Source organism: Schistocerca cancellata, chromosome 7, assembly GCF_023864275.1.
Source record: "Schistocerca cancellata isolate TAMUIC-IGC-003103 chromosome 7, iqSchCanc2.1, whole genome shotgun sequence".
Taxonomy (NCBI): domain Eukaryota; kingdom Metazoa; phylum Arthropoda; class Insecta; order Orthoptera; family Acrididae; genus Schistocerca; species Schistocerca cancellata.
This window is the reverse complement of record NC_064632.1, coordinates 350,771,513-350,785,176: the sequence shown is the minus strand read 5'-3', so window position 1 is coordinate 350,785,176 and position 13,664 is coordinate 350,771,513. Positions and strand designations below refer to the sequence as shown.

The following is a 13,664-nucleotide window of genomic DNA, read 5'->3' as shown; positions in this document are numbered from 1 at the left end:
TGATAGCTTAACAGTAGCACCAATAATTTTTATTCCAGAAACATGCATCACTATTGTATGCTCTGTCTTCTTAATAGATTCAAAGATGCCCGTGAAATGCCATTAATATCACTACTACTGTCCAGTAAACACTTAACATGTGTACTTTGTACACTTGCTGTTATTACAGGGTGCCACACTTCCGTTTTACGTACCATATTGCCATCATTATTGATAATAAATTAAAATACCCCATCACTACTGTATTCGTCATTGCTATTGTCATTACAACTACTATCAGAATCAGACCTACTGTCACTTTCTCTACGCTTTAGATTTTGTACTACTTCCACCTTAGTCTCTATTTCAGACAATTTGGAATCTACATTTTTATTTACTTTTACCAGCTTTTCCTCTACCACTACTGCACACTTGGTTTCTACCTCTGTTGCTAAATCATTTTTAATATGATCATTTTGGTTCTTAAGTTTAACCCTGTTTTCAGCACATTGTTTCACAGAAACCTCCACCTTCTTGTTATTGTCATCACAAAGCTTCTTTCTCTCTTCCACACATTTGCAACTCAATGTTAATTTCTTATTAGTATTGTCACAATCTTTAATTACCGCATCAAACTTCTTATTTAATTCCGAAAGATTAGAGCTGACTACCGGAATCTCCTTTTTAATTTCTTTCTTCAGCTCATTCTTTAAGTTAACCATGCCAGTTATAATGCTTTTCCATTCTACACAGTACTACTCATAATTTGCCTTAGCATCACTTCCTGTTTTCTATCTGCCATAAACTTTTGCCCTTGCTGATTTTTGCTACTAGGTTCCTCCTCCTTAACCTTAACGATCTCATGCACTTCAGTACTGTTCTTGTCCATTTCGTTCACCTCACCATACACTGTCATGTTTGTTAAGGCCACTCATTATATATCACTTATTATAAAACAGCTTTTACTATGAAATTATCTTATTCTTATTCACTCATCTGCTGCTGAGGCTGTGGTTGTCATCTGGATCCATTGTCTACATGGCTGCTACGAGCTGTAAATCTCTTGGCAAGGCATCTTGTTTATCTCTGGTCAGCTGTGCCCACCTGCATGCTGCTCCTGTACTTAGTGGCTGCTTCCATAGAACCCACTCAGTGATTGGTTGTTGTTATACTGTGGCCATGGAACCAATGTGCTGATTGGCTGTGAGACCACTACACGGTAAACTGCTGTTGAGATCATTGTTCAAAATTCGTGAGTCCTAATTTATTGTGCCCACATACAAAAGTCCTCACATCAGGGCAACAAATGTGACAATGTTCGCCCTCTTTTATTTCTTCATTTGCTGTCCTCAGTGTCAAGGTACTGTGTTGTGATACTGGCTGAAAAATGAGGTGTGGAAGTGCAGTACTGTCTACTGTAAATGATGTAGCTGATAGGGGAATTTCACAGTTGTTTACTTTCAGTTTTCACAACCCCCCATATACACATTTAATATGGCCAGTGCACTATTGTTTAACTTTCTACAAGCCTCAATGATAGTTTTCAGGCGAACATTCACATACTGTTACAATATGAGTATCTATGACCAGTAAAAACATAACCACAAAGTTCACAGTTCTTAAAGAATAGAAAGGTACGTATGGAACAGACACTGTCATTGTTTTAACACATGGCCTAATTGTGTAACACTTATCTCACAGTTAAGTTGACGCATTGTTGTCATTCTAACCAACACAGGTTCCTCGTCAGAAACTCGGCCATGGACTGACTGTCTCGGATCCAAAAATTGGGCCCTTCTACATCACATTAAGTGGTACTGAAATACGCATTGTTTGAAGTTTAATTTACAGAAATTACAATTAAAACTTAACTCATTAAATTAACTGAATACATCAACAAATTCCATCTTTTTAACAGTTTCTTCTACTACAAGAGTTAGGCCAAATTATTTGTTTAACTCATGAAATTAACACATATAGGTAGGCAAACAATACTTTTGACAAAACTATTAATTACTTTGGAATTAATTAAGGGCTGGCTTTGTTAAAATGTTTTTGAATAGAGCCAAACAGATAGTTTAAGATTACTATTAGTTGTTCCCCCAAATATTTATAATTAGTACAGAGTTTATATTCCTTTATACATCAGCAATAGAATTTAAGTGTGAAACAATTACTGATTTCACCCTATAAGAATAGTATTAACTATGGATAGTTGAAATAAATTAGAAAATCAATTACATATATGTCTGCTTGTGTCTGTATATGTGTGGATGGATATGTGTGTGTGTGCGAGTGTATACCTGTCCTTTTTCCCCCTAAGGTAAGTCTTTCCGCTCCCGGGATTGGAATGACTCCTTACCCTCTCCCTTAAAACCCACATCCTTTCGTCTTTCCCTCTCCTTCCCTCTTTCCTGACGAAGCAACCATTGGTTGTGAAAGCTAGAATTTTGTGTGTATGTTTGTGTTTGTTTGTGTGTCTATCAACGTGCCAGTGCTTTCGTTTGGTAAGTCACATCATCTTTGTTTTTAGATAAACTAAACACAAAATTAAATCTGGTGTTATAGTCTTTAAAACTGAGGGTCAACCTTTCTCTTTTATGAAAATGCAGATCATACTGACGTATGTTAATGATAATAAATTCAAAAATGAAAAACCAGGGTGATGTTATCTCTGTTAGTGAAAACAGTGAAAAAGTTAAAAAAATAAAAAGATATATGATGAGGTCAATAAGAGAAGCATATCTCCTAATCAAAAAGGAGAACCCGAATTTAAAAATAGTTCTCACAAAATTCTACTCCTTATGACCAAAATGGATAAAATGCCAGCCAGTGAAAGAAGTATGCACATGTATTTACTGCACTAATTTGAAACTTGTTTGTTTCACCATAAGCAGTGTCACAGGAAAGAAGTACACAGAGATGGACCTGATGCTTTTGTGTATGTGTCTAGAACGGGAAGATACATGTTGGTTGCAGGAGTGTACAATTCTACTCCTACAAAATTCTACTCCTTATGACCAAAATGGATAAAATGCCAGCCAGTGAAGGAAGTATGCACATGTATTTACTGCACTAATTTGAAACTTGTTTGTTTCACCATAAGCAGTGTCACAGGAAAGAAGTACACAGAGATGGACCTGATGCTTTTGTGTATGTGTCTAGAACTGGAAGATACATGTTGGTTGCAGGAGTGTACAATGTGTCCTGGTGCTGAAGTGATGTCTGTTGAAGTATACTGACAATTACATAACCTATGTATTGTGGGAGGGAGAAGAGTTGGTGAAGAAGACAGTAGACCCAGAGAAGTTTGTTACAGATGTTAGGCATTGTGTCATGAAAGTAATAGCTCACCATCGTATCTGGAGGATACAGAGACAGGCCATAGCAGAAGTAAAATCAGCCACATCAGAGAATACTGACACATTAGTTCTTCATTTGCACTTTGCTGAGAACTGGTCTTTTGCTTTGCAGAAAAAAATTTGAAGTTACCACTGGCACACATCACAGGTATCAGTATTCACATGTGTGGCTCACTTCCTTGGAACATCACAGTTTTGAAATTGTCAGTGATAAACATTTGTATGACACTGGTGGTGTAGCATCTCATTTTAGAAACCTCTTTCAGCTTTATTAGCTTGAGCAGTACTGTAGTACAGGAATTAAGGAAAAAATGGATAGTTTCAGCAGCATGTCATGGAAAAAGTGTGTGTGACGGGGCAGGAAGTCTCGGTAAACATCTTGCAACGAGATGTAATCTGCAGCATGATGCTGTTGATACTATAAGAGATGCTACTGGATTTGTACACGCCATATCAACATTAGTAAAAAATGGGAAACTCTTAATTCTAAATGAAAGTACATTAAGGGAATTCTGTTTAAAAAAGAGAGAAGTGTGTCTGCTACGAAGCCTGTGGTAAGCATTCAATCACGTCACTTCTGGGTTGCATTCGAAAGTGGCACATACATCGCAAGAATGGTTCTCCATGAAATGCGGCCTGTTACTGTGTGTGGAATACAGAGACCACAGTATACATTGAAAGACTTTGTAGTGGTCACTTCATTTCTTGTGTGTATGACAATCAGTAGTGGTTGGGACAGAAAACAAGTATCTCTCATGAGCTGCAAGATATGACCATCTCCTTTATGATGCCTCATGGTCCTGCTAATGCTTTCAAATGGCCATCATCAATAGATCAGTGAGCAGTTCCCATTTCCCAAGTACTGCTCTTGTTGGATCATCTTTGTCCAAGTGCAGATTCAGCTTGGCTATATACGTTCAGTGAGATGCAGATGAAAAACGAATTAACTCTTTTCAAAAGTGCAGTGTTAATTGTTATATTGTAGACAATTTTAGTTCATGGGAAGTCATGAAGAAGTAGAATCATGATGGAAGACAATAATTTATGAATTATCATAAAAAGAAAAGTGGGTGTAAATATTCTGTATTTCATTTTTGTTGTAAAATGCTTTTGAACAAAATTATGAATTGTTTTCCTACTTACTTATAATATTGTTAATTATCTATGTTAACTCAGAAATACCAGTGTTGCATGACATTTACTTAAAATCAGCGATCGGTTTAAATATTTAAGTGTCCATGATTTTTTGAGCTTGAGTTCAGAGCTAGGTCTAATTACAAAATTTCTCACATTTTGTACAGACAAGTATTGCCCCCTGTGATTGTACATTCTCTTAAGTACAGTGACAACTGAACATACCATGAAATTTTTATAACTTTTAGGATGGGGATTTTGGAGAAAATAATGTCTAAATAAGCAAAAAATTTCAGATTCTTTGATCTTCATGTACAAATATTTTGACAGTTTAAAAATTTCATGCATTAATGTCATAGCTGACAGTTAGCAGTCCTTCCACTTTATCATTTCATAAGACAGTTAACATACTGTGGCTACTCATATTTTCAAAACATAATTTTAAAATTCACAAAAAGTGTTGAGATATGTAAATCGATATCGACAGTTTTTTTTGTTTACCCCATTGTGTTATAATTACTCGGTGGTTATTATGTGTTCTGTTGCTTGTAGTAGTTGTTATGCATGAACTGATTAATTAATAAAGCAATATTTCAGAAAGTTTTTAAAAAATGCTCAACAAAAGGTTATGGGCCCAGGCACAGGTGTGAAAATTAGATTTTTTAAATGTTAAAATTGAAGCCATGCACGGAAATCCAGACCCAGTTCAGAAGTGTGTGCCGATCATTCATATTTTGCCAGTTGCTCATTCTTGCATTCAGACTGCTGATATTTTTTCTCTCACTCAAAGCTAAACATGAGTGGTATAGCTGCAAAGGACTTCCAGTGGTTGAAAAGTTGATTGGTCATGAAAATTACCTGACGTGGAAATTTGCCATGAAAGCATATTTGGTCCATGACAAACTGTGAAACAAAAAGACACTTTCCCAGATTATACTTTTCATCAACAAGATAAATTATTCCTATACAAGAGACACAAAGACAGCAGCAGAAGCCTGGACGGCCTTGGGAAAGACATTTGAAGTCTCAGGACTCACACGTAAAGTGGGTTTGCTTAGATTTAATCATTACCAAATTAGATAACTGCAAGTTGGTAGATGACTACTGCAATTGTATTTTAATTACTGCATTAAAGTTAAACAAAATGAAGTTTGCAGTGAGTGAAAAGTGGATAGGAACTTTTCTCCTGGCTGGATTACATGATCATTATCAACCTATGATCACGGCAATTGGAAACTGCTACAAGACGTCAAACCTGAAGACATGGAAATGTAGGATCTGCTCTACATGCAAATAAGGAGAGGCCTAGAAACGTATTATTAAATGTTACAAGTTCAATAATTCATTCACAGAGATGGCACCAAATGAGTCATCATAGCTTTAAATGTTGTTGATATGTTATTGTTCTCAAATGGCAGAAGTGTTTTGGATCAATTCAAAAGATCTTTGAAGAGATTTCTTGAGATAAAATATTTAGGGCAGATATGCCAATGTCTAGGTATGCTCCATTGTGTTATAATTACTCGGTGGTTAGAATGTGTTCTTGGGTGTGTAGTTGTTGTTATGCATGAACAGATTAATTAATAAAGCATTGTTTCAGAAAACTTTCAAGTTTATATTAAAAAAATGCTTAACAAAAAGTTACAAATTTTCATAGTTTATTTTAAAAAAACTCAGAAGTTTGTATTCATTAATCATGTCTTATAGTATTGGGAACAAAGTATTTATTGAAATAAATTTAGGTCTCCATTACTCTTGTTTTTTCATGACAATTTTTCAATTATCTCTTTCATTATGACATTTTCACAAATAATCTCATTTAGAGAGGTCTGTAGCATTTTAACAAATCACCAGAAAAGCAAAATACTGTAGTTTTGGAGAGGTACCATGCGGAACTTCAACATTTATTTTTTTCAGCAAACTTTGAAATAATGATGTGACATATTCATTCTTGACCTGTATGATTTGAGATGATATAGTGCTTGAGTTTTAACTCTGATTTGACACAATCTGAACACCAATTAGACTTTATACGAAATAAAATGTAACCAAGACTGTTTATTCTATGATTTATTTATTTTTATGAATGTTTAGTTAGTAGTGTGGGTTCTCATACAAACTCAACACAAAAAGCAACTAATTTTCAAGTAAAATCAAACAGTGGGAACTCCATGTAGGAATATCAACAATGTAGGAAAAGATAAATTGCTACTTACCATAAAGAAAACATGTTAAGTCGCAGACAGGCACAGTTTTGTAATTTTATGTATCCTGTAGGTCATACAATGTTAGCAGAGTAGCACATGATGATATAGGACAAGTCAAAAATGAAGATAAGATCATACTTGGTTAAAATTATTATGACAATGCTATTATAATGATACAAATGTTCATATAATACATATTAATGCCCAGAAACAGAAAAGCATGTAGGTGGATATCTTGTGAAAAGTTCAGAGTTGCACAATATTTCTAAACAATTTCACATTATTAAGGGAAAGAAACATATAAGCAAATAACATGGAAATTCAAAAGTACCATACACATTTACAAATTCATTACTAAAGTAAAGCAGTAGGTGACCCATTTCTGTATTAAAGTTTACATACAACATACATACAAGCTTTACATACAACGTACAGAACTTGGACGAACAACTAACATGGAAATTCAAAGAACACATTAAAAAAGCAAATAATATGTAAATACAAAAGTACCATATACATTTAAAAATTCATTATGAAAGTAAGGTAGTAAAGATGACACACTTTGTACAAGGTGTTCAGGTTACATGCAAACTACAGAACTTGGACAAAATAAAGAACATGGAAATTGAAAAGTACATGTTAAAAATACATTACAAAGGGGAAGACTGGCTTCTGTACTATGAAGTTTAGGTTTGCATACAAGTGCATAGAGCATGGACAGAAAAAGTAACAATTTAAACAGAGTTTCATTGTATATAAGAAGATGAGGAGGAGTTTTGTGCCAAGAAATGCAGTATTGGAGTAAAAATAGTGATTTAATAAAATTTAATTTAGTGTTCTTCTCATTTCCTTCAAATTATTAATGGTCTTGGTCTCTGATGGGAGATTGTTACTAATTTTTATGTCCTTATATTTAATGCTGCCAGCATATAATTTAGTGCTGTGTGCTACAATTCTTAACTGAGAATTGTTTCTAGTGTTGTGTGTCTAGCAATTTAGATTTCTGTGTAGGGTTCCCAAACACTGAGCTACAAAAAAACCAGTTCCATTATATAAAGACATGGCACTGGCAGAATTTTTAATGCTTTAAACAATTATTTGCAGCATTCACTTCTGTTTCTTGATGACATGATTCTGACCACTTGTTTTTCTAATTTGAAAATTATATTGTATTCAGAACTATTCCCCCAGAAAATTAGGCAATAGCTCATAATGGAGTCATACAGAGCATGGTATATGAGCTTCCAAGTATTAATGTTGGCTGATTCTTTTATTGACCTGAGAAGGTTTCACGCTTTGCTGAGCTTCTTTGCAATTATCTCTACATGTAGTTTCCAGCTTAGGGTGCTACTGACAGTTAGTTCAAGGAATCTGGTGTCATGCACACTGACAATTTCATCTTCGCCAATATATATGTCTTCATCAAACTGAGTAACATTCTGCCTTGTGTGAAAGTTCATGTTTAGAGTTCTCTGAGTGTTTATTAGTAGTCTGTTTGCCTCAGACCAAGATTTTATGTGACAGGTAGTTTCATTGACTGTTTCTTGAAGCACAGCTCTTCTATCGGAAATTAAACTATTTGTATCATCAGAATACAAAAAAAAGAATTAGTATTACATCATTTATGAACAATGTGAAAAGGACTGGGCCAAGAAGAGACCCCTATGGGACCCCATAATATATACTTAGGGTATCTGACTTGCAATAGGTAGAGTCCTTGGGATTCCTGATTTTTACATATTATCTGCTTTAAGTTGGGTAGCTACTGAACCAGCTTTGAGCAGTATCCCTGATTCCAAATTTCTCAATTTTTGTGTGGAGCAGCTTATGGTTGACAATATCAAAGGCTTTGGATTGGTCAATGAATATACAAACAACAGGCTGTTTATGATCAATTAGACTTGAGCACTCCTCTAAAACTCATCAGTGCTTTTATGGTTGACCTATTTTTGCGAAGATCATATTAAGATGATGATATAATGTTGTTCGAGTTTAAAAAGCTTTCTAATCTTATGGAAACAGTATTCAAAAATTTTTGAAAATGTGGATAATATTGCAATAGGCCAGTGATTTTCCATGGTAGTGTTCTCTCCTTTCTTGTACAGTGGTATAATTTTAGAAATTTTTAAATGGTTAGGAAATGTTCCCTTCTCAAAAAGGTGTTAATGATAGTAGACATTTACACAAAGCTTTCAGCCACAGCCTTCATCAGGAAAGAAAAACAGAGAAACACGCATCATTCATACACACAAGTAAGCACACCTCATGCACATATGACTGCCAACTCTGGCATCTCAGGCCAGAATGCAGCATTCTGGTCTGAGGTGCTGGAGTTGGCACTCATGTCTGCTTGAGGAGTGTTTCTTTGTGTAAGTGTCTTTTAATTGTGCCTGTCTGCAGCTTAAAATGTCTTCTTTACAGGAAGTAGCAATCTATAATTTCCTATGTTGTTCTTAATTTTCAAGTAAACTTTGATTGTCTAGAGTTGGCAGAAGGTTCTTTATTGTAGATATGTAATGCGTAGTTTTATCAGGCGTGAAGGAAAGAAATGTAAGTCCTTACAGATTCAGAAGAAAATCAGAATTCAACAGTTTTTTTGCTCCTTCCACAAACTATCTAATTATCCAGATTAAAAAAACTGAAGAATCTTTTTAGCTGCGTAACATTTAGCAATGTTTATTGTAAACAGGCTTCTGTTGCTACAAATGTGCGCAGTGTCATTCTATGGTTAACAGCAATTTGATCACATAGAATGTAGATAATAAACTAACAGTAGGAGGAAGGCATCTTATTTATTATGACTGGGAAAGTGACAGCTTTCCTGCTAATTTTAATGTCTTGGATTTACCTTAAGAAAGAACAAATCATTTGTATCATTGATTAATAATGAATGTAATTTACAGTAGCTTCATTCTGCTAACATATAACCTGACTCGTTCCTTATCTCCTGAGCTTCTCTTTCACAATGGAATGTATGGAACATGATGGATGAATGAATCTTTTCTATAGTTTGTTATATAATCAAGTGAAATTATACAAACGAAAACAATGTTTATTAGCTTCGTTTATGCGTACTACATTTTCTGAAAGAGAAAAAGTGAGTTGATCTTTATACATACAACTGGTGAACACAACAATGGTTCACAATTGCTAAACATGGATAGGAATTGGATATACATCATAGTCTTTGGTATCCCTGTGAATTGTGTCACTTCACAAATTTCAGCTCCTTGCTATGACTTTGCCCACTTTATAGGTATGGAACTCAAAATTCTATTAAATTATATAGGATATGAATTAAGAAGATCCTTTTTGTTTTTGTTTTTGGTTTTTATTGCTTTTAAGATCTTAACTAATACAACTTTTCTAATATACAGGTACAGTACCTATAGATTTGTTGTTTAAAAATATATGTAGCATATGTCTGTCCAAATGTTTATTAGAGTATTGTGCAAAAATCTGAAGTAAATTGGTCAAGAGATTTAAGCTAATAATGTTTCAGCTTTATATGTTAGTACAGATTAGAAACTCCAAACCAAGAAAATCTCTTCTGACATGTTTCATGGATTTTCTTGTGCCTGTGGTATTATTCCATTCTGTTAACTTCATAGACTTGCTATTTTATTTTCAGAGTTTTAGTATGTGGTGATGAAACACAAAAACCATTTCCACTACTTGTATGGAACCTAGCATCAAGGAAATTGCTTTATGATCTACGTATTCCACATCATGATTTCATCACAAGTTTAGCTGCAATAACACATGAAGGACATTATGTGTGCTGTGTAGCAAAGGTAAAAGTCACATGCTTCAAATTATTTACAAACATATATATTTTTTGTATTTCTATTCAAGAAATAATGAATGATTTATACCCCAACGTTATTTTTAGGAAGTGGATGAACCATCTCCAAATTTCATTGTTGTGTATGATTTACAAAGTGGCACACTATTCAAGAAATGGAAGCCTGGTGTGGATACAGTTTCACTAGATATATCTTCTCGTGATGGCTGTGTGATCAGTGGATTGGAAGATGCTCGTATTTTGGTCTGGGACCTTGTCACAGGTTATCCTATTTTTCTTTACAATTCCTATCAATATTGATTTTGAAACATCTAATGCTGGAGTTGTACATGTGATGTACAGTGCAGGCAATGATTTATCATAACAACATGTTTATTACAATACTAAAAATTCCTGGATGGAACAATAAGTAAAATACAGGAAAGGAACCTCACCTGTAGTGGACTGACATGTGGACCACGCAACCGAAGACTATTCACACTAGCTACTGAGCTAGCTTCTAGCAAAAAGACACACATTCATGCACACACAAATGCAGTCTCCTGTGGACACGATGAGAATTATTTGTTATTTGTTCTTTATTATATAAAATAAAATCAGTCTAAGAGGCAGCAGTCATACTGTATTATCATTAATGTGCCACCAATTTTTCATAGTTGCATAAACTGCAAGAATCTCAAGTACATTTGGAACATACTTAAAAAGCAACTGACATCAGATCATTGACAAAGATTCTCTTACACAAACTCAGCAATCTCTGAGACATGAATGTAAACAAATCTGAAAGTAAATATGTAGCTTAAAAATTAGTATTTGGCTATGATGAAATGGAGATAGGAAATAAGAAAAGTTAAATCAAAAGTGTAGTTAATGAAAGAAATATAACTTTGAGCTCCATAACATGAGGGGGGAAAAGGCTGTTATGCCCAGGAGAGTCATAAATATGAAAGATTATTTTGATTTGTTGATGATATGCAGCTGTTCAATAGTGATACCTTATCACAGCTAACCATAACATAATCCTAAATTTTACAGGGGGGGGGGGGGGGGGCAGCTGTTTGTATCACAAATGAATGATAGTATATATTATGCGACTTGATACTGAGGACTAGGATCCTCAGTAGCTACTTACCCCTTTTGTTCAGCATCTTATAATTTAACAGTATCCTGTTGTTATAATAAAGTGGCAATTCAAGCACCTTTTCCACATCATGTATGATAACTTTTGGTGTATATTTGTAATTGTAAATCATGATCTGAACATGACTGATTATTTGCCAACCTCATAAAAGAGAATTTTAAAGCTTTTCAGTATTGAAAATTAGCGTAAATAAGAATAAGAGCAATGATTATTGAACATAAATTAGTGGGCTTTTATAAAGTAGTTTACAATTAGTTAAAAATCATACAACAATTCATTTTTCCCATACTGCATCCATGGAAGGAACCAGCCAGGCAGCACTTACCAAATAATGATATATTAACAACACCCTTCTTGAGATACATAAGTCACTAATCATTCCACATTCATTAATATATTGCAAATGAAAACTATATTTTTTATAGTATACAGGTTTTATATTTGGTTTTATTTTTATTGTAGATCGTTACACTTAATTTATAATAATATGCAAACATTTCATAAATTTTCTATTGATTTTCAGGCAATTGTCGCTGGAATCTTTGTGGCCACACAGCTCCTGTGACATTCCTGCGACTTGATCCCCTTGGTGGGTCATTCTTATCAGCTGACAGTAGTTGTCGTGATCGTTCCTTGCGTCTCTGGAGTCTTAGTAAAGGTCAGTATACACATGTATTTCTATCTCTCTCTCTCTCTCTCTCTCTCTCTCTCTCTCTCTCTCTCTCTGTGTGTGTGTGTGTGTGTGTGTGTGTGTGTGTGTGTGTGTGTGTGTGTGAGAGAGAGAGAGAGAGAGAGAGAGAGAGAGAGAGAGACAGAGAGTTTGATAGTAGGAAAAGAAGAAGTAAAAATAGTAGATGAACATGTATTGGGAGAGAGGCTCACAGTGTTCACAGTGGAGTATGTATGATAAGACCTGACCAATGATCCCTCCATCTGATTTTGTCAAGAGTCATCATGCATTCCAAGTGATTAATTGCTGGAGAATTATGAAAGAACCATGGTGTGCTCCTCTGTAAATGTACTGGATTGACAAGATGCACTCTTTCTAGTGAATTGCATATGATACAGACATGGCCAATGATTATTGCATCTGATTCTACCAAGAATCTTCATGAATTTCATGTGTTTTATTGTTGGAGCAATATGGAAGTTTTATGGCATGTTCCTCTGTAAATGTACTGGAAAGACAAAAGCCATATCCACCCATTTTAAATCCTTTTATCTATTGTTCTGTCTTCAAATAATTATTTTTCATTGATGGTTTCTTCCCTTTCCAAGATGTTTATAATCTTGAGCCATGCTAAGACAACTCTTTCATCTGTAGGAATGTATGTCAGCGCAGTTATGATTTATACTAAGACAGTAACTTGTTCTCGAAAGAACAGTTACTGTTGATGACCGTGCAGCTTTTCCCTGGAATAAATGATGACTAACTGACAACCTCAGCTACCGACAGGTGTTGTTGTAATACTTCGATGTGGACAGCTGAAAATGTGTGCCCCGACCAGGACTCGAACCCGGGATCTCCTGCATACATGGCAGACGCTCTATCCATCTGAGCCACTGAGGACACAGGTGAATAGCGTGACTGCAGGGACTTATCCCTTGCACGCTTCCCGTGAGACTCACATTCCCAACTGTCCACAATTCTACATATGTATTGTACCTTATAGACATTTGCCCACCCACTCATTACTCGCGCACACTTTGGCAATTCCTGTAAGAGTTTGGGCAACCTGTGCGCATTCACACAGACGAAGGTCAATGGCTGTGCAGCCTTTAACTATATATACGAAGACAGTAACTTGTTCTTGAAAGAACAGTCACACATTTTCAGCTGTCCACATCGAGGTATAACAACAACAGCTGTCAGCAGCTGAGGTTGTCAGTTAGTCATCATGTAGTTATGATTGGCGTATGATCCATACTGAAGTTTCCTTCTAGGGACTTTTCAAAAGAAAAACCTTATTTACGAGGCCTTCATACTGCTGAAAATGCTTGATCTTCCCTTTGATCAACAAGAAACATTAGTCATT

At 35.1% G+C, this 13,664-nt stretch overlaps 1 protein-coding gene across 1 annotated transcript in view; it reads left to right on the top strand.

The window, feature by feature from the left end:
* The window catches only part of LOC126092028 (NACHT domain- and WD repeat-containing protein 1), a 621,846-nt gene that overhangs the window by 594,474 nt on the left and 13,708 nt on the right, over positions 1 to 13,664 (top strand). Inside the window, exons 23-25 of the mRNA XM_049907424.1 lie at positions 10,314 to 10,476; positions 10,575 to 10,749; positions 12,152 to 12,286. Of these exons, the coding sequence (XP_049763381.1) occupies positions 10,314 to 10,476; positions 10,575 to 10,749; positions 12,152 to 12,286 (473 nt within the window). The remainder of the gene's footprint in view (positions 1 to 10,313; positions 10,477 to 10,574; positions 10,750 to 12,151; positions 12,287 to 13,664) is intronic.